At 48.6% G+C, this 20,582-nt stretch overlaps 3 protein-coding genes across 6 annotated transcripts in view; 1 reads left to right on the top strand and 2 right to left on the bottom strand.

The window, feature by feature from the left end:
• The window catches only part of Dcaf8 (DDB1 and CUL4 associated factor 8), a 50,042-nt gene extending 45,130 nt beyond the window's left edge, over positions 1-4,912 (top strand). For all 3 annotated transcript variants that reach the window (XM_028785705.1, XM_028785707.1, XM_028785706.1), the window contains exons 12-14: positions 1,692-1,811; positions 2,289-2,405; positions 3,052-4,912. In XM_028785705.1, the coding sequence (XP_028641538.1) occupies positions 1,692-1,811; positions 2,289-2,405; positions 3,052-3,168 (354 nt within the window). In that variant the 3' untranslated portion in view covers positions 3,169-4,912. The remainder of the gene's footprint in view (positions 1-1,691; positions 1,812-2,288; positions 2,406-3,051) is intronic.
• Positions 4,913-5,238: 326 nt separating this feature from the next.
• On the bottom strand, positions 5,239-14,940 carry Pea15 (proliferation and apoptosis adaptor protein 15). Of its 2 annotated transcripts, XM_028785712.1 has the most exons (5): positions 14,821-14,940; positions 12,493-12,711; positions 8,678-8,851; positions 7,292-7,447; positions 5,239-7,134 (listed from the first exon to the last, which is right to left on the bottom strand). In XM_028785712.1, exons 3-5 carry the CDS (start codon positions 8,847-8,849, stop codon positions 7,070-7,072), a joined length of 393 nt encoding a protein of 130 aa, XP_028641545.1. In that variant the 5' UTR covers positions 8,850-8,851; positions 12,493-12,711; positions 14,821-14,940; the 3' UTR covers positions 5,239-7,069. The 2 variants fall into 2 exon arrangements, with proteins under 2 accessions (XP_028641545.1, XP_028641546.1); XM_028785713.1 differs by lacking the exon at positions 12,493-12,711.
• Positions 14,941-18,101: 3,161 nt separating this feature from the next.
• Casq1 (calsequestrin 1) overlaps positions 18,102-20,582 on the bottom strand; it is a 9,975-nt gene continuing 7,494 nt past the window's right edge. The window contains exons 10-11 of the mRNA XM_028785721.1: positions 20,118-20,192; positions 18,102-18,736 (exon numbers count right to left, since the gene is read on the bottom strand). Of these exons, the coding sequence (XP_028641554.1) occupies positions 18,572-18,736; positions 20,118-20,192 (240 nt within the window). The 3' untranslated portion in view covers positions 18,102-18,571. The remainder of the gene's footprint in view (positions 18,737-20,117; positions 20,193-20,582) is intronic.

The raw sequence follows: 20,582 nt of genomic DNA, 5'->3' as shown, positions 1-20,582 counted from the left end.
TTCTCTGCGCAAGCATTATTGACAGAATAAGTGCTGGTGTTGAGACAGGTCTGGTGAAGTGACCAGGCCTCTTGCCCCCCACCCCCATCCCCGGCCCTGAGGTTCTCTGTCTGCTTCCCCTGCAGGCTCCAGTTCAGGTATCGTATGAAGTTTATTCTTTGATCCTCTTGCTGTTGGCTTTGTCCTTAGGCGTAGGTCCCAAAGAATTTTTCCTTTACCCACTTGTTGGTAAAGCAGAGGTAGCTCAAGAGCACAAGTCTTTAGCAAGACTTCATGAGCGAATGGATGGATGGATGAGGTCAGGTCTGTCTGTGTAAATTGTCAGGTTATCTGTTGATACCATTTCTGTACTGGTGTTTGTTCTCTAGTGCTTCTTCAGGCTGCCAAGTACATAGCCTAAAAGGACCTGCAGTAAAGCCTCTGTGTGAAATAGGAGAAGAAAACAGGGCTTTCTGCTTAACTCTTAAACTCAGACTTAGATTTGGCCTTCTCTAGTCTGTTTTATTTGTAAACTCAAAGTTAAAGCAAATGAAGTCATCTTTATTCTCCCTGCCTCTCTTACCTTTTCCTTAGCTGTAGTCTGAGTGTGCAGGCACAGCAGCTAAGGCTAGTCCAGAGAAAGCTAGAACAGGCGTTTTGCTGTTTATTTTCCTGGACTATAGAGCAGCTGCAAGGCGGGGTGCTTTTCATATCTGTTCCTCATCTGACTAAAAACCTAAAAATGCTTTAGCAGCTAGATCTGGGACTGGCTCTTCCGGTGGGGATGGGAACTGCTCTGCCCTGCCCTGTCCTGCCCTGCCTTGCCCTGCCATTAGGAAGTTCATGTCTTCAAGTCAGACAGCAGAGGGCATGGGTGCTTTCACACAAAAGGAAACTGTCTGAGACCAAATGTCTGCTTTTGGTCACCAAAACTCCACTGTTTTTTCTGCTGTTCAGTGAATGAAGGTGGCTGAAAGTGATTCAGTGGAGCCTCTCATTGTTGGCTGTACTGTACTGTACTCTTGTGCTTTCCTGTACTGTACTCTTGTGCTTTCCTGTACTGTACTCTTGTGCTTTCCTGTACTGTAGCTGGGTTTACTGTGCCCTTAGAGTAGGTAGCAAGATGTTGCCTGTCCTCTATGCTACAGAATTCTTAAACAGACGCAAAACCCCCTTTCTGTCCTAAGCCCAAGATCATCTTCCCAGCCATGACATCCTCCAGTTAGTAAACAGTGCTACGTGCATATAATTGTTCGCTGCCTCTTCTCTGGACGTGCAGTGGCAGCTGCTGCTTTCCTAATTTTGGAACAAAAAAAAATGTCACTTGATGAAAGCTACTGGAAGAATTTGGGTTTTTTAGTTTGTTTGGTTTTGTTTTTTGGGCAAGTCGGAGCTTTAGATTCTGGAGCGAATGGGGTCTGTGGCTCATTACTTTATGAAGCTAGTAGTAAGCATGACCAGTCACCACCTTCTCTTGGTGCTATGACTAGGGATGCAGCCTCCCCTTCTCTAAATACTGGAAATGTTTTAGACAGGCTGGTTTTGTATCCAGTTTGTATCTCCTCTACTGCCAGGCTATTTGGGTTAGGCTCAGGTGGGTGGACCTGTTTCGACCAACGTCAAGGACAACAATTTGGCTCAAGGTGGCCCTCTTTCTTAAAACTATATTCCCTTATGCTCCTAAGCCTATGGTTTCTTTTCTCCTAAACCAGGTAAACTGTCTTGAGCCCCATCCTCACCTACCTGTTTTGGCAACCAGTGGCCTAGACCATGATGTGAAGATCTGGGCACCAACAGCTGAAGCTTCCACTGAGCTGACGGGGCTAAAGGATGTAAGTGACTAGCTGAAGACATTGGTCTGTACTTGTGCTTGGAACTGTTACCGTCCCTCCTTGTCACAGGAAGGAGTAACTGTTGCTCAGCTCTTTAAAGGCATTGCTTTAACCCCGCTCTGTGCCTGCTTCCGTGCTCCTGTGGGCACAGTCCTGAGCTCTGAAGGGCTTCCAGTCAGAAGGCAGAAAGCATCTCTCAGGAGGACTGGCTCATATTAAAGCATCCAACCTTCTCAGTGGCCAAACTTAGGCATCTAATTAGCGTAATGATAACTGAAAGAACAGTTTATTGGGGCAGAAGACACAGTTGAGCTACATTCTAGCCCTTGGTTTTCAGAGACAAACTTTGAATGCTTAGCTCAGGCCGGCCCTGGATTTGTAATCAAGTGCTGGGTTATAGTCATCCAAACACCAGTCTTGTTGGTGAAGCCCATTGTTTATATTTATATCCCTTCTCCCAACCCTTTTGGGTTCCAGGTGATCAAGAAGAACAAGCGAGAGCGGGATGAAGACAGTTTGCATCACACTGACCTGTTTGATAGCCACATGCTGTGGTTCCTTATGCATCACCTGAGACAGAGACGCCATCATCGGGTAAGCTGCAGTTGGAAGTGGGCTCCCAAGGGCTACATTCTTTTAAAGGAGGCTACAGAATTTCATGGCACACTTCTTACTGCTTTAAAGAGGATGGAGTGGTCTTGGTTGGGTGTCCCATCCACTGGCCTTTATCCCCATTAGAGCAACTAGTAGAAAGGAGGTGGTGTGTGACTTTTGTCCTCTGTCACCATATATGCACAGGGGTAGCTTTATAGTTGCAGTGGCTGGAAGGGTGGGGGAGAGTAGAGAAGAAATAATTGCTCAGGTGACCTGTGTTAACTGTCAAGGTCTAGTGCAAGTCTCAAACACATTGTTACTGAGACTGCAGCCACAGTCCACTTTTGTATTATCTGTGGCTGCTTTTGTGGTGTAGCGACAGAGCTGAGCAGTTCCAACAGAGACCATATGGCCTAAAATATTTACTGTCTGGCCTTTTAAGAAATATCTGAGCCAGATGCAGTAGTACACACCATAACCCTAGCTACCAGGGATGCTGAGGTAGGATTGAGAATAAACGGGTTACCCTAGGCTATTTAATTTAGAAGAAAGAAAAAAAGTTCTGCTGATCCCTGGCCTATCTAGATCTAACAGTCTTGTCCTTGATCCAGGACAAGGTTACTAACAAGGATTTCCCATCCTACAGCGCTGGCGAGAACCTGGGGTTGGGGCCACAGATGCGGACTCTGATGAGTCTCCCAGCTCCTCAGACACATCCGACGAGGAGGAGGGCCCTGACCGGGTGCAGTGCATGCCATCCTGAGGCCCCAGATGTAGGAGGGGTGGGCTGGGGCTGCCAACCCAGTCCTGCCTGCCTGGGCAACTCTTTTTCAGTCCCAGGCCCTTACATTCAACAGAAATGCACTTTGGACTGTTTGTTTAAATAAAAGAGAGCTATCTGAGGACAGAGCACAGGAGATGGAACCAGCAGAGCCCTAGAAGTGAGAGATGAGACGGAGCCCTGAATGAGCTTCCATGGAGGTCGGAGGACTCCGAGAAACGGGCCTCTCCCTGAAGCCTTTTGTCAGCTGGCTTGGATAGGAAGTAGGGCTTCTTTTTCTTTAACCTCCCTTGTTTCTTTTGTGGGGGGTGGGGGGATACAGTACCAACAGGCCAGAGAGAAGGCTGGGAATGCCACTCTCTTTGGTTTAGGGTTTCACCTTTTTTTTCCCTTTGTTTTTTTAAGAAGTCTGACAGTTGCATTGTTTTTTGCCCCTGAGCAACCAGTCCCATCCCAGAACCCTGTTTTTCTGGGAAATCCTTAAGAGACCCCAGCCATCCCAGCACTCTTCTCTCCCTTCCACAACACTTACCACTTCTCTGACCTCAGCACAGTGCTCTGCACTGCAGTCTGTTTCCTTCACTCTCTCTCCATCCAGCACCCTCTAAATGGGGGTCTGGGATGCGGACTGTGGAGATGTGGGAGGGAGAAGAGGCAGAAGAACAAGAAGTTACCTCTTGCTTTTGTTTTAAACTGTTCAGTGGCAGCAATTTCCCTGTCCCTATCACTGTTAGAGGCCTACTTTTATATCTATAAATATATTAAAAAGCAAGTTAAACTTGGATGTATCAAGTTAAAATTATTGTCAAAAGTTTAAATACCTATATATTCTCTATGAATACAATGCAATAAAGGGGCTTGAAGGAAGAGTGCGCAAGTGATGCTGTAGAGGTAGCGGAGCCGGCTGATCATTCATGGTTGCTGTCAGAGCCTAGGGCTTATCTGTACCTTCCCCAAGGCTCAATGATGGAAGGATGCTCAGCTGTGCCCTTCTCTGCCTCAGTGCTGAGCTTTAGAAAAACAAATTCCTCTCAACTTTGCCTCAGGTCTCCTAATGTCTTTAAGTCTTGTGGGGGCTCCCAAGATTGCTCCTCTCATTAGAGGCTGGCCTGTCTTTAAACCATGACTGAAAGATGACTTCAGGAAGGGGCATCACTACTACAGACTGTCTCCTGGTTCTGTGTATAACAGAAAGCACACTCGCCCCTCCCTTTAGCTGCTTGATTCTTTAAGCATTCAACTCCACACCAGCTCCCTTCCTAATGGAAGGATAAAGGGAGAGCTTCCTAGTAATCGAGGGACAAGCCAGGAATTGGAGGATTTATTCTGGTGCCTGGGGCTTAGACCTGTCTTCAGCACTAGGCACTAAGTATGAAAGTCCTTGTGGAATTCTTACCCTAAATGCTTGTGCTGCTCTTCCTATGCCCCTGGTGTTCACAAGATCCAGTCAGGAATCCTGCATCGTGGGATGGCTGGATTTGACCACACTGGGCCAGAAGAAAGTGGGAGAGAGTGAAGGGTAATGAACTACACACTCTTTCCTCCTGACCCTGTCCAGCAGTGCAGACCAGATGCCAGCTGTCGGGCTTCTTTCCTGAGCAGGGAGTGTGTGGTAACTGAGTCATCTCATGTCCTCACTGCTAGAGGGATGATGAGGTGGGCTTAAAACCATGCACTCTGGAATTTGTTGTATTTTTTCTCAGTAAAGCTTTTCCCCTGACTGCTGCTTTGCGTGGTATGTGGTCCATTTATTTGTTACAGAGTACTTTTGTTCCTTCCAGATGCGTGCTTGATTTTGCTCAGACTTAAAAAGTGAAGTCTGGGATATCCCTGTTTCTAGTGCTTAAGCCATAGAAGAATGTTGTAAGTGAAATAGGTCTGTTTATGTCAGTGGTACGTAAGAGATGGGGCACATTATTTGGGAGTGTTTCCAGCCCCTTGTTCTATACTGCAGTGAGGGATAATAGGGAAAACATGGCTGCACATCCCCTCCCAGTCATTCAGAGCTTCCCAAACTCTTAGTGATCCACAGAGATTCTAGAATCAGTCAGGTACAGTACAGTCAGTCACCTTTATTCCAGGGTTAGAACAAGTGCATACTGCAGACAGAGGAGCACAGGCTAGGGGCAACCTCACGGCAGCACGAGGGTAGCAGGGTGTGTAAGTGTATTAGGGCAGGTTAGTCTGTTTAAGGTTTGGGTTTTGCCTTACAGAAACTGCTGAGAAGCACCCTCTCTCTCTTTCTTCCATAAGGAAAGCGATGTCTCACTCCTGCTCTCATGTAACACCTAGATGGAAGGGTGTTACCCAGAGTTCCTTTCTCCCAGTTGTACAGGGATTTCTTGTCTTAAGGAGATGCCAGGCAGGACTAGGGAGACTTCGGAAGGACCTTTAAGGCAAAACTGGAATCTTCGAGTTGTGTGTGTTAAGGCAGGTGTCTGCAGCAGTGGCCAGAGGAGATGGGCAAACTGGGCTCAGCTAGGAATTGAGGGTGCACTTGCCAGTAACCCTCTTCTGACAGCCAATCAATCCTCCCGTCCCTGTGAAGTTTTGTTCCCATATCCTAAAAGCTCCTCCCTTCAACTTTCTCTGAATTGTCTCTTAGCTCAGATGTAAATGTAATGTTCGTTGTGGTTGGCTGAAATGTTTTCTTTTCTGTTTGGACTATGTAACAATTTGGCTCTGCTACTCCCTTTACTGTGACATCCCCCTCCCACTCTGCTCTGGCCTAGACAATAAGTTAATGCTAAAAACCACAAAAAAGGGCAGACATGGCAGTGCGGGTTTAATATACATATATGTAGAATATATATGTACACACAGTTAGCACGGTCAAGATGGGGAAGGGCATCTTGGGACGGGGAGGAGGCTGGGTTCACTCACTGTACTCTAGTGACTTGGCTGTGTGGCATCCACAAACCCAAGTTACCAGTCCCTTCCTGGATTGAATCAGGGTGGTAAGTCAGTGCAAAGGAAACACTGTAATTAACTTCTTTCTTGCTTGGGGAATTCTAAACTGGAGAGTGGGATGGTTGCCTACAACACCCATATTGGGACTCTGTAAGTTGTGGGCAGGTTGGGGTTAAAACCTAAGAATCTCACTCCCCAGTCTCCCTAGGCTCTGGGTCAGTATATCCAACAGTCTGTATTCAGAAACTGAGGAGCAGCAAGTGGGCCTGTCTACCTGCGTCCCTAGCTCAGCTTAGTAGTGCATGGTCCCAGCATAGTCTCTCCAGAGCAGAAGTTGGGGTGGGGCATTAAATGCTGGCTTCTCCACTGGGGTTTGCTCTTGGGGACCAGGAAAGGATCTAATGGTCTTCTCATTAAGATTTCTGGCCCATCCTCATCCCAGGCCCATAACAAGGGCACAAAGGAAGGGCCCACTGGCACTCAGGACCTCAGCCTAAGGAATAGCGGGAAGCTGGATTCTAGCCAGTCCAGCATGGAGATACAAACACTGAATTCTGGCTTTTCTTTGCCCCTTACAGGTGGAGGTTGAGTAGCCTCTTTATCTCCTTCCCCACTGGTTTTCTTTAGATATAACCATCTCTCCCATACCTCATCTTCACCATAGCTCCTCAGTGTAGGAAAATGCAGGTCCTTTCTGCTTCCGTACTTTAAAGATGTGGGGTAAGAGTGGAGGAAAGGGGAGAATTAAGCTCCCCGTCCCTTGACTCCAATCCCCTCACGAGGAGGAGGAACTAGATGAGCTAGACAGACAGACAGCCAGAGCGTGCGCACACGCACACACGCGCATAGTAAGGGTTAGGACCAAGTTAGTAAATGGGTGCGGAGCAGGGGGTTGCCCTAGCCCCTCCCACTGAGGGTGGGGAAGGGAGTGGTCTGATGAAGATCCAACCTTCCTCCTCTTCCTCCCCCTTGCTCAGGCCTTCTTTGGTGGGGGAGCCAATTTGATGATTTCTTCCTCAGAGGGCTGCCGGATAATGTCTGAAAAAAACAAGGAGGTGTGCCAGGGATGGGGCTGCCAGGCAGGCCGATTGAACATCAGCCTCCTCCCCCCAAACTCAGAATGACTCTCCTCTCTAAAAATATAGTCAGACAGGAAAGGCAAAAGTATAGCTATGCCAAAGGTATGGCCTCTTACCTTTGTACTTCTTGGCACTGGGAATACGGGTTAACTTGGTGTCCAGCTCATCCTCCTCAGAGATCTTCAGCACACGGGTTCTGTAGTCAACCACCATAGTAAGTAGGTCAGGACGGCGGGATATCTCAAAGATGTGCTCAATGTAGGAGAGGTTGTCTAGAGGAAGGCAGCTTGTATCAGAGCTAGGCTATAGAGGTCAACTTCTACCCTGTCAAAACTGGTATTCTTGAACCATGACTTGAGTTGCTGACATTGGTTATGAGAAGGGATAGCAGTGAAAGAAGGGGCTACCAAGCCAGTAAAAGAAAGTTTGAGGCAGCCAAATGCAGTTCGGAGGATTACTCCATAGAAGGACAGGTGTTTAGCTAATGAGATCTTCTAGGGTATAAATGGAAAATACAGACTTTGGGCTAGATATCAAGTCCATCGTGGGGGAAGGGACAATAGAAAGGCTGCCTTCAAAATTATCCCCTCCCCCCTTTCCACTTTTCCTTCCAAATGAGTATCAGGGAGAAGTCCCAGACACAACATGGAACAGGAAGGTGAGATTCATGGCCAAAGAGACATTCTGAACCTAGTAAGGAAAGTTACTTTAGTAAGAGAAAGCACTGACACCATCAAGCTGGCTTCAGATTGCCATCAGATCATCTGGCTCCTGTCCCCTGATTGTTGCAATAGTCTCAACTGTAATAGGTCCTCCTTAGGTTTTCCTCCCTGTTGTCAGACTTTGGCCAGAATTGTTCATATGAAGGACTCTGGGGTGACTTCACTTTCACACACCTATAACTCAGCCACCTCTAATCAGACCCAGTATTTTTAGCCCAGCTAATGTGGACTGTGTTCTTTTGCTGAACAGGTTCTCTGGGTTCTACCTTAGACATCCCTTTTGCCTTTGGGGGCAGTCTAGCAGCAGCAACTTGGGGGGTTGGCTCTCCCCTTTCACTGTGAGCCCTGGGCCCTCTTGTTAGGCACACATGGCAAGTTCTTTTACATACTCTCCTGCCAGCGCTTGGGGCCATCTTACATGCCAGTTGACCCTGCAAGCCCCAGCTGCATGGTATTGCTTTAATCCAGTGTCTCCTTCCCACCCCTGAAGGGCAGCAGTCTCTACAAGTAGGTAAGAAGATGTTAGAACTGTGGTTTCAAGTTCTACCACTTTTAAACCGTGCTTTCATGCACTGTTATACATGTAGTGATAGCACAGGAGTACTGAGAAACACGTTGCACTGATAAGGCCCATAAGAGAAACCTGTCTGACAACTGCTGTCGCAGGGCCCTGTACTCTTCTTAGAGCAGATGATTTTACCCCGCCTGTCACGGGGTTTCCCTTTGTGTAAGAGGCTGTGTTCCTTTCTATCTGCTAAATGAGCAGAGCCTCTCCACAACCTTTGTCCAGCTTGTTGTGGCTCTCCAGGAAGCTGAACCAGGCACTGCCTGTGGTGATCTCCTCGCTCTTCTCGCTGGGGATGTCCTCCTTGCAGGCTGACTTGAGCTGCTCCAGATCTTCGAGGGTGATGTTGTCGGTCAGGTCCTGAAGGAGAGTGCCGTACTCTGCCATGACTGGAGGGGGAGAGCAAGCTGAGCTTCCTGTGTGGGGTCTGATTCACTTACTCCAAGTACTTACTGGAGACTTACCCCCACCCCCAGCAACATGCACACTTGCACACACACACACACACACTGTCCTGCCAGGGTACCTTAAATATAGAAGTTTATGCGAGTGAGCAGGTCTGGAGGGAGAAAAAGAAAACCCTGCATAACAGAAGAAACTTAAGAAAGCTAGGAGCCAGCGTGGAGCCTAGAGTGATAAGTAACTCCTCCCCTCCCCCCAATACACAATCTTATTTTTCTTTTTCCATCCCTTAACAGTAACCCTGGCAACAGCTCCCCTGACTGAGGAGGAGGTTACCATGACAACATTCTCCAGACTTTCTTCCAGTCTCCCAAGTACCCCCTCCCCAATTGCCCCACCTACCTACAACTCCTCCCCCTGTCACAGGCTTGCCTAGCAGTGAGACGCTAAAAAGGAACTGGAAGGATTGGTTCAAGCCCATGTGTCCCACCGTTCTTCCCCAAAAGCCAAGGGGTCCCTCATTCCCTCTTCCCAACACTCCACTGATGATTTTGGATGTGTGCCTAGTTCCTTGGCCTGATGGGTCCCTGGCCCCTCCATGCTCACTCCTGTATTAGATTATTAGGTCTTAGGGTAGCAGGGAGCAGTGGGCCACCCCCCACCTTTGTGGAGCCCATTTTCTCCTTTGATAGTTTACTGAGCCCCAACTCAGCCTTCTCTCCTAGCCTTTGTGCTGTGCCTGCAGCCCCCGCGCCCAAGAATACCAAGCGGCTGGCTCTGGCCCCCTGCCCAGTTCCCAGGCAGGCTGGGTGATGGGGGGAGGGGAGTTTAGATGTAGCTTTCAGAATATGGCAGCAAGGGGGGTTGCCTTTGATATTACTTTGAGTCTGGCCTCCCAAAAAGCAAGGCTAGGTCTGACCTAGGTCTTTGTACCATGTCTTTCATGATCCTTAGGTGAGAAAGGAAACACCCAAGGACACCCTTCCCCAAGATAGGAACTATAGCAGAAATAAAAAGATCAGACCTGGGGCTGGAGAGATGGCTCAGAGGTTAGCACTGGCTACTCTTCCAGAGGACCTGGGTTTAATTACTTCCCAGCACCCACATGGCAATTCACACCTGTCAGTTCCAGGGGATTCGACACCTTCACACAGACATATATGTGCAGGCAAAACACCCATGTATTTTTTTTAAAAGCCCTTAGAACATGGATTTGATAAAATGTAAAACTCCCAGTGATAAGCTAAAATCAGGGATCTGAGCATAGTAATTTAGCCTATAATAATTCCAATACTCAGGTGTCTGAGGCAGGAAGAGTGCTGCAAGTTTAGCCTGGACTACATAGCAAAATCTTGTTTCAAAGAAGGACCTGTTTTCTGCAATGAGTATATATCTTTTATAGTCAGAAAATTAAAGTACTAAAACAGTAAAGCTACATCATAAATACTGTGTCTAGACAAAAAGGTGGGCAAGAAGCTGAGTGCCTTAGACCTGACCACTGCTGCCCATGCACCACCCAACCCTGAGCCGAAGCTGGCAGATCAAAGAGGCCAGCTTGACAAACCTGTTTTTCTCCATTCTAGCCTCTGTAGTAGGGGAACTGAGGCAGAGCCATGGACACTGCATAGTAGGGGTGGACCCAGAAGTCCTTATTCCCAACTCCCTACTTTGACCAGAATAAACACACCATCCTTGTTGGCAGGCACCGTGACACACACGAACAATAAGCCAGACAGCAGGGCTAGCACGACCCCCAGAAGAATCGGCAGGAAACATTTCTGCTTGCACACCCAGGTGCCACCAAACAGAAGGGCCCAGCGGTGGCCTGCCAGGCAGGGCCAGGGACAATGCTCTCTGACTGTCAGCACCAGGAACCATCTCTGCCTGGAAATCTAGGTCACAGCAGCAAGCTCTGGAGCCCAGCCCCGCCTCCACTGATAATCCTAGGGCAGAAAAGGGGATGTGGGGGAGGGGCTGGAGGGGGCTGGAAAAGTAGCATAGGACAGAGACAAGAAGGTCCTGCCCAAAATGAAGCACTAGGGCCAGACCCTCATTGGAAAGGGGGTCGCACGGCCTTGATTTCACAGGGAAGAGGAGTTTGTAAATACAAGAGCTGCTGTGGGAGGGAAGTGTGTAGCACTGTGTGAACCTCACAGGAGGAGTAAGATTCAGGGCTCTGGATCTAAACCACAGATCTACTGGGGTGGTAGGCAGGAAGGGATTAATGTGTGTAACACACACACACCTACAAAGGTTGGGGGCAGTAGGTAGGAGCTTTGAAAGAATAAAACATACAAGAAGGCCCTAGAGAGGAATGTGGGCAGAAATGTACAAAGTGGCTGGGGAGAGATGGTGTGTACACGCATAGATGTGCACCCGTGGACACGCACCCTTGAATGTGGCTAGGTGAGAAGAAGTATGTGGAAGATACAGTAGGTGTGTTTCGATGTTCTGGTAATAGAGATCAGTGCAGCACTAGCTGTGAGCTTATGTGAGTTGTATGTTTCTATTTGAGCCAGTTAAGAGGATACAAGAACACTTACATAGACTCACATCCAGAGGGGTGAGGAGAACCTACAGTACGACAGAAGAGAGTTGGCCTTGGGAAAGGCTGCACATGAGGAAGAATTCAGTGCGGGGGGTGGGGGGGTTGGAGGGGGAACCACGCACAGTCCACAAGGCTGAAGGCGCCACTCAGCTGTTACCATAGCAACCTCAGTTCAGGGTGCCCCACCCCCCAGTCATCAAAACAATGACACTGCCATGGGAAGTGTGAGTGCTAGGGCCAGAAAGGGTAGGATGGGAGGCTCTTGAGGGAGCACTAAAGGAATGGGGTTACCATTTGCCCACGGCCCGCTGTGGAAGAGGCAAGGGCAGAGAAGTGGGGAACATTTTTTAGGGTGCAGAATCTCTTCTGCATGACTTTTAGGTTTCACTAGTCAGCTACTATTATCCCTGGCTGGTTAGTCTGGGTCCAGTGGGGCTTGACAGAGCTTGCCTTTTTCATCCTCACCAAAGATTTAGGATTTGTAAGGGCCTAAGGAGAAGTCTGTCCTCCTGGCTCTGACAAATTCCCATGTCTGGAGCACCGCCTCAGGAACACTGGGCTGAGGCCATTCTTGGGACAGGATACCAGGGCAGGAACTGAGAACCGGAGCTGAGGCTGCCAGGAAGTTAGTTCCTTCCCTCCCATCTCATTCTGTGTTCTGTTCACTGCTTCCTCACACCTTCCTCCCTCCCTGCCTCTCCCAAGCTGGCTCTAGGCATAGCATTGACCACTGAGAATGCTGGAGAAGAAGGGGCCTTTTAGGTACGGGTCGGGAAGAAGGCAGATGCAAGCCTTGAGTGTGCTCAGAGCAGGCTAGCAAAGAGAACCACCTGTGGTGGAGGTGGCAGCACCAAAATAATTTCTGAGCATTTTGACACTAATGGTAGTGTCAAACTCTGGCTTTTCCAGAGCAGTCGATTCTAGATAGGAAATGTAACAGGGAAGCCTGAGGATTAGATGTTACCCCTTCCTCCACATCTGCTACTGCTGCCAAAGGCAGGGGAGGAAGAGCCAACCTAGTAGAGCTGCAGAGGCTAGAGGGTCCCTTTTAAGAGCGGGAGGCAATTCCTAGGCACTCACTTTAGTCAGTCAGCCTTGTCTGAAGTTGGGAACTGGAGGAAATACTCAACGGAAACAGGTGGGAAGGGCGTGAGCAGGGCTGTAGCTATTGTAATTTCAGTGCCTATCTGTGCCTCAGATCCAAAAATCCAGCCGTGTTTCTTTCAGTATCTTAACCGACTTCTTCCCCCAACCTTTTAATCTAGCTTTGGATATCTCCGAAGACACTCTTCTTTCTTCCTGTAACAAAGAAGAAGGTTTTACAGTTCCAAGGTCAGCCTAGGAGTAGGGCTCCAAAATGTACATCTAAAACGAGAAGCGGGTGCCTCTGGGAAAGGAAAGGGCCATGCCCAAGATGGAGGCAGTCAGAGATAGCTGGCCTAGGATTAGGCCGGTAGAACAAGGCCTGATAGTTGTGAGGAGGGATGGGTGCTGCGTGACTCCCCAGACTAGCTAGCCATTCCCAGCATTTCCATTCCTCATCTAGTTCTCTCTCCCCAGTCATTTTTAGTTTATTTTTCTACCTCTTTCAGCTACCCTTTTTTTTTTTTGATGTCTTTTTTGTAATTTTGTCTCCCACCCCCTCCCACCTCGGAGGACCAAACTCACTCTAGCATTGAGCTAAATTCCCAACCCCCTTTTATTCTTTAGCCGGGCATTCAGGCCTTCCAGCTCTTCCTACTCACTCACTCCATTTGGCGGTAGCCATGGCTACATTTGAACTTCCTAAGACTCCATGTCCCCACTTAAATACCCAGGGCTACCATAAGGAAGGGATGAGCCTCCTCGTGCCGTGGAAAAAGAAGAAGGTGGGTGGGAAGGAAGGAATGTATACTGGGTGGCTACTGACCAGCTGGCCGGGAGAGCCATCTTTGACATTGTACGTGAGGATGTGTGTGTGTGTGTGTGAGGTACAGTGTGGCTCTGCGCCCTTATGTATGACAGTGTATGTAGACCTGCCGAGCACAGGTGTCACACAAGTAGTAGGCAGCCAGGGAAGCTGGCAGCCTAAAGCATGCTGGCAGTTTCCCCACGAGAGTGTTTAACTGCAAAGGAAAGAGCAATTAACACTAATCGCTCCTGTAGCCCGGGGGCCAGACACATAACCTAGAGAAACAATATAGAGCCTGGTGGCCAGACACACAACCTAGAGAAACAAGACTCGGATGTTCCCGTGTTCCTCCTCACACCTGCTTTCACCGTCCCTAACTTGTGATTCTCTGTAGCCTCCGCTCCAAGCACTCTTCCTGTTCCTCTGGCCACCTCCTTCCTTTTCTCTCTGGTTCTCTGGCCAGATCTCCCTGTCTTCTCACACATTCCTCTCATTCTCTCTCCCTCTGACTTGGGTCCCATCCTTGGCTGACTCATTCTTTTCACCCTCTCCCTGGCTTCCACTCCTTCCTGCATCCTTTGGCCATATTGATGGCCAGAATCTAGCCACTCCCAGGTACCCTGTGCTCTAAACTGGCAGTCAGCAACAAAGGTCACAAGAAGCCCCTTACCTAGGTAAGAGCACAGGCTCACCAGTCCTTGAGGTATTGCCCACTAAAACTGTAAATCGGGGTGCGTTTGTGGACCCTTTCCACCCACTACTGGACATTGCTGTTAAGACTGATGTTTTAGAGGGGGTGCTGGTCAAGGAGACTGACGCCACATGGGAGGTAACAAACGGGTTGTGGTGGGTGGGTGGATGCGTAGCGCAGGGATGTTGTGATTTGGTTTGTATGAGAGGATGTGTATAAGTCACATGGGTGTGTGTCACTGTGTGGTTGGCTGTCTTTTTCTCTTAATGGTGTATTTGTGTCCCTGTCGGTTTTGACACGTATTATTTTTAAAAATTAGGGTCTTTATATTAGCTACATCGTTCCTATGTACCCCCAGCTCCTTTCCTCCGGGCAAGCTTCCACCAATTCCACTCTCCTCAGACGCAGTAAGCTGGGTGTGAGAGTACCCGAACCAGTTGCCTGCTGCCTGAGGAACTGAGGCAGGGCTGAACTGAGCCTGGACGCCTGCAGAGGCGAGTCCGAAGCTAAAGCGAGGAGGGAGGGGCCGGAGCTGGCCTGGCTCTGCCGGCTGGGCGGGAAGCAGGCTACATCCTAATCCCCAGGCCCCATCGGACTCCCAAACTGGTGTTCAGCACGGAATGGGCGGATGAAGCCACGCTGCCTGTAGCACACTCCGGTCTCTGGATGCATCGACAGAGATGGACCCCACGGGGCCTGACACGGTGGGCCGGTCTGAATTCTCAGGCTCCCCTATTTGACCCCTGCGTCCGGGATCATGACCCTCCAAACCCAGACCCCCAATCTACCTCCTCCCCACGAAACATCTCCCCTCTGCCCCTCTCACCGCCTCCGGAGCTGAGAGCTCAGGGTGCGGGCACTCCCGGGTCCCCGGTTCCTAAGCAGCGTCTGGAGCCTGCTCCTTGGCTCCTGCCACCGCTGCCGCCGATCCTGCTGCCGCCGCCTCTTCCGCCCGTGGTGCAGAGCCTGAGCCCAGCACCGCCTCACCCCACCCGACTGGCCGGTGATGTCAGAGCCGGGGAGGGGCGGGGGGCGGGGAGCGGCGAGGAAAGAGGGAGGGGAGGCAGGAGGGGACAGAGACTGGGGGCTGGGGTTCTGGAAAGCTCCTAGGATGGGAATAGGACTGGGATGGAGTATGGACTCTGCCTTTTCTCCTTAAACCATGGGAAGATCCTCATTTTTTCCTAGCGGGTCACTTTCCTACCCTCTGACTTTTGGATATCACGATGGCTAGGACCCCTGAAAGGCAGATCAATTTGGACTGGGGGATTTGGAAGGCCTGTGGCCTCTGGGTACTCTTAGTTACTTTGCTTTGGTATTTAGAAACACTCTCTTCCTAGCCTTATAGATCAGAGAATCAGTTGGAAACGATCAAGTTTACCCACGCTGGGAATAGAAATGGGACAGGGGCAGGCAGCAACAGGGGAATCTTTTACTTGGCCAGGAGCCATGATCTCTTCTGTATAATAACAGCTGGACCCCTATGCTCCTCCTGCCTTTCCCAAATATACCGCCCCCCTGACACACCCACACCCACCCACCCACCCACCCACACACACACACACACACACTATGATGTAATTTTATTTTCTGGGGAAAAAAAAGCCATGAGCTCAGCATGCAAATATAGACAACAAAGCCACACTTAGCTGTCTCCTAGCTCTGTCCTTCTGCCTAGTCCCAGTGTGATAATTCTCACTTCCCCTACACCTCAGGGACTTTCCTCCCCCAGATTCTCAGCCAGGCCAAAAGAGGGGAGAATTGGAGAAGCATCAGATTCTCACCCATCTCCAGAATAAGGGTTTCAGCTCAGCTCTGGAAGTATCTGACCCTGAGAACATCTTCAGTGTTTGCACACCACCAGGAACACCCCATCTTGCCCTCAGTTCTAGCCGATCTCGGTCACCTCTAGAAGCCTCAGACGAGCCCTTCCTCTCTTGGGGCCACTTCTGGGAGAGGCAGGTCCTGGCCCTGCACCTTAGGTTTCATATGTAGTTCTTCTCTTTGCTCGTCTCCCCCAGCATGGCTGCCCATTGCCCCTTTGAAGGTAACTAACACACCCTCAGAATTTGCTTTTGCTTCTGATTCACTCTGTGCTGCAGGGTCAATCTATCTTGTTGACCCATCTTTGAGACCCAGAGTGACTGCACACTTGTGCACAGACATGTAGCATTTAAATGAAACAAATCAGGCAGAGCAAGACACAGAGAAAGTGGACTTTATACTTACTCTGTTTCCTTAGACAAATTAAGCCCATAAAGTTGAGGATACCAGTGCTCACTTCATAGGGTTCTTCTGAGAAGCAGAAATAATAAAGATTTTAGGAACTGGTACCAGATAGGTGCAAGCAAAAAACAAACAAACAGGCAAGTCAAAGACTCTTTGTCTAGTATCTTGCTGATCTATATGAAGCAAACTGAATATTTTTACGATGTAACCTAATATCCTATTACCTATTAGTTATCCATTACATGTGAATAAGTTGATTAAATATCTTATTTCTGTTTTATATACTTTTGCCATTTTCTCTAAGAATACTCCCTGGATTTGACTGTGGAGAGTGGAAACTTCTCTAATTTCAGGGCTCATTTTTTCTATGCTTAGACATCCAATATCTTTACACTGCCTTAACAAAAAAACTAATGTCATACACAATATGGTGGTAGTATACATACACCTGTCATCTTAAGATTTAGAATGTTGAGGCAGGAGGAGTCCCATTTTGGGCTACATAGTGATACCTTACCTAGAAACAACAAAATATGTCTCCTTACTTAGAAACTTGTTCGGGATTGTGGACCTTTCATGCTCTCAACTTGTGTGTCCGTCCGTTGTCCCACTTGAGCCTGTCCTGGGGAGTCCTTTTCATAGAAGCCCAGCAGGTCTAAGTCTAGGGGCTCTTTGTTTAAACATCAATGCCTCCTCATTACCCTGACTACCACACAGGGCCAGATCTTCCCAGTCTCACTCTGATCAAAACAGTTTTTGATGAGGAATGGGGCTCCTTGCCGCTGCCTTTATATCACCTCTCCTCCCTAAGTCTATCCTGGCTTTTGCTACCAGGTGAAATAGGATTCAGTTCAGACATCTCTACAACACAACACAACCTCATGGCCACAACTTGAATTTCTCTTTACTTTTCAGACCTCTGATGTGACAAACACACCCTGCACAAACACAAACCTCTTGAGGTTTGCTTGCTTGTTTGCTTGCTCGCTTGCTTTGACTGGAATGTCCCTGTCCTAATTTCTTTGCCTCCAGTCAAAGCCCATTCTTCAGTTGAAGGCCCGGAGAGGATTTGTTTCCATTGTGGAAGTCACCAAGCCCATATTTTTGTTGTTGTTGTTTGTTTGTTTTTTACTGTTTATTTTCTGACATAGGAGTCCTTTGTGTGTCCCTGGTGTCCTGGAACTGGATTCACAGAGATGTGCCTGCCTCTGCGTCCTGAGTGTTAGGATCAAAGGTGTGCACCGCCATCATTCAGCACCCCAAGCCCATTCCCCTCTCTTCTACCTTGTCTTTTCATCCTGTATTCAACAAATATAGGACAGTTCTTCACGTACCAGGCTGCAAGAAAATAGAGTGACAGCCTGCCCTCAGGACTCAGTTCGGCAGCTGTGTAACTGAGGAACTTTGCAGGTACATTAAGCACAAGAATGGGCTACTCAGGAAGGGCAGTGGGACCATCAAAGTCTGGGGAGACTGTCACTAAGAAAGGACAGTGGACCAATGTTTGAATAACGAGCGACTGGGAAGGCATTGTTGAGTGACGCATACTCAGTTACATACTGCTGTTGTTCTTCAGTTGTTTAGGGTACTTGTCTTGACTTTTCAGGCAGACTAGTCAGCTCAAGAGCAGGGACAGGCCTGGCACCCTCTGTTCTTCCAGAGCCCAACAACAGCACTGGACAAACACCATGTACTCAGAAAAGGATTGTTGACTGGAGGCAGATAAACATCCAGGCTTCTCTCTGATAACTGTCTGGAGAGAGAGCCCCAGCCCCGCTGATCAGCCCTCTAACTCATTCTTAACAAGACACCCACAGTTAAATCTCTTCAGTGGCCACCTCCCTCCTAGGTGAGTCTTTATCAACAACAGACGGTTGCTCATGCTGCCCCAGATTTCTTTATTAAGGCCTTGCATTTGACCCAAATACATTAACAGGAGATGGCTAAGAGAGAGCCCCTAACACAGTACCTCCCTTCCTCCTGGCCAGGGTCAGGACAGTTAGAAAGGTTTACGATTTGAGTGATGGGAGACTGTACTGATAGAAGGGATAGAGACGAGTTTGCAAATTCTTTAAGTACGGGGAGTGGTCGAAGAGAGACAGTAGATACGGATAAGGTATGGGGTAAGTAAGAAGCAAGTCAGGAGAAAGAACTGGGATCTGAGAAAATAAAACAGCTCCTTTTCTCATCAGCAAGGGAGACCAGGATCTCAAGCACCCTGTATGTAGACCACAGTTGGCTCTATAGGAGAGAATGACCTAGTGTCCCACGGAGCTTGGGGAAGTGCACAGATGGTAGGAAGGTACGTGGAGAGAGCAAGTGGGGCTGGTACATAGTTGCCACCGCAACTAGTCATCGTCGTCCTCGTCCTCGTCATCGTCGTCATCATCATCGTCATCGTCGTCGTCCTCTGTGTTGATTTCACCCTCCAGCACATCCTCCAGCCAGTCCTCCAGCTCCTCGGCAGAAGGCAGGTCCTCCTCGTTGTCCATCTCCATCCATATGCTGTCCGCCTAGGTGACGGCACAGGTAGGGGATGGAAGGTAAACCTAATACAGAGCTGGACCTGCCCTTCACTTCCTGTGCATCCCCTCCCTTGCATCCTTCAGTGGCGAAAACTACCCTGGTGAAGACCAGAGTTAGAATAGTGGTGAATGTGAGTGGGAAGAAAAGGCGTTGGCTAGAGACTCCCTTCTATCTGTCTTCTTCACTGTTGCCGTACTGAGCTCCTGGAACCATACCTCTCTACCATATCTGTGACGTGAAAGCAGTAGTGACTCTTCATGGCCAACACAACCAAGCCAGAAACTCTAACATTCGCAGACTTTCATCAAATGATTTTCTAGTACTAGTTTTAGTGATTTCTAAACTCTGAAAGTGTATTTTAAAAAATATTTGTTTGTTCCTAAATCTGATTTTACTTTTTTGCTGTCTTTTTTGTTGTTCTTATTTGTTTATTTTATTTTTTAAGGTGTGCTCTTGATGGCTCACAGTCACACTCTGGAGACAGAGGTAGAGGTAGGCAGATCTTTGAGTTCAAAGCCAGCATGTGCTTTTGCTTTATAGCCTTGGCTGTCTGGCCTCTCATACTTGCTATGTAGCTCAGGCTGGCTTTGAACTCACAGTAGTGGTCTAGCCTCTGCCTTTCCAGTGTGTGTGCCACTGTGCCTGGCTTTGCCTTTGACCTTTGATACTCACCCTTCCCCCCTCAGTCTGGAGACTCCTATTTGTCCCTTATTGAAATCTCATACACAACATCATGGTCTCTATTGTAATGCTACTTTCTCTTAAACTCTACTCCCAGTCTCTCAAGCTACCTTGCTGCTGATTTATTCCTTATAAAATTTACCAAAGCCTGCCTTATAATTAATGGAATATTTGCCTACTCCATTAGACCACGAATACTATGAAATCAAAAGCTGCACTACTCACTTCAACTCAACAAATAGGTATCTACTACGTGTTCACCAGAAGATTTCTACCTTCGAAATCTACTAGAAGAGATAGGATGCTCCAAGGCAAGTTCTCAATGCCAGTGAGCTCCCAGGGGGCCCTAGGGGGAGTACTTCCAAAGAAAATGCAGTGGAGGGCAACGTGGTTGAACTAGACAGACTCTGAAGAATGGGCAGGTGGATCCAGTGAGTGGATAATTCAAGGGCTCAGATCATGCACTCCTACCCCACAGGTCCAGCCATTGGATGGGATGTCTCCTGCTTCTGGGCAGTGTTTGTTTCCTTGACACAGTGTGTGTAAGAGAACTAGCTATACTGAGAAGCACTCATGCTCCGCCTGAGGCCACAGCACTCTAACCTCGCCCAGTCCCATCCAAACTGGTTAGTACTTGGGTTGGAGATGATCTGATACTTAGGTGTAGATGAGGAAAAGGAGACTCACGTCTGTAACATTGACGACTCCTATTTGTGGAGCTGACAAGTCGATGTCAAATGTCTTCTCCCAGTACGGGACCAGCTGTAGAGAGAACCAAACACATGAACTTAATGGGGGTTAAGAGCACAGTCGTCCATAAGAGGATGAGAGTCAGCCCAGGGATGAAAGGGGACAGGAGGAACTGACAACGCATGGAGGGACAGCCCAGCAACCAGGCACCAGGTTGTAGGTAAAGATAATTAGTGAAAGAGAAACCCCTCCCTAATTAGTGAAAGAGAGTGGAAAAGGATGAGGAAGGCAGCCTCTCCCTTCTGAGGAGAAGCACAGAAACCCCTCCTTTGTTCCCGAGTCTGCTTATGATTGGCCTTGTACCTTTAAGCAATTCACATCTCTCCAGAGAGTCCTCAGTTCCTGCGTATCTCTCCTCTCTCTCTCTCTCTCTCTCTCTCTCTCTCTCTCTCTCTCTCTCTC

This window comes from Grammomys surdaster, unplaced genomic scaffold (genome assembly GCF_004785775.1).
Source record: "Grammomys surdaster isolate TR1022 unplaced genomic scaffold, NIH_TR_1.0 125341, whole genome shotgun sequence".
NCBI lineage: Eukaryota > Metazoa > Chordata > Mammalia > Rodentia > Muridae > Grammomys > Grammomys surdaster.
This window is presented reverse-complemented; position numbering and strand designations above follow the sequence as displayed.

What these genes read in the sequence shown, in the direction of transcription:
- Pea15 (XM_028785712.1), bottom strand. Translation starts at nt 8,849, where the DNA reads ATGGCAGAGTACGGCACTCTCCTTCAGGACCTGACCGACAACATCACC. An exon ending in CCACAACAAGCTGGACAAAG is followed by an intron (nt 7,448 to 8,677) that starts GTTGTGGAGAGG and finishes GCCTTCCTCTAG; the next exon opens with ACAACCTCTCCTACATTGAG. An exon ending in CAGTGCCAAGAAGTACAAAG is followed by an intron (nt 7,135 to 7,291) that starts GTAAGAGGCCAT and finishes TGTTTTTTTCAG; the next exon opens with ACATTATCCGGCAGCCCTCT.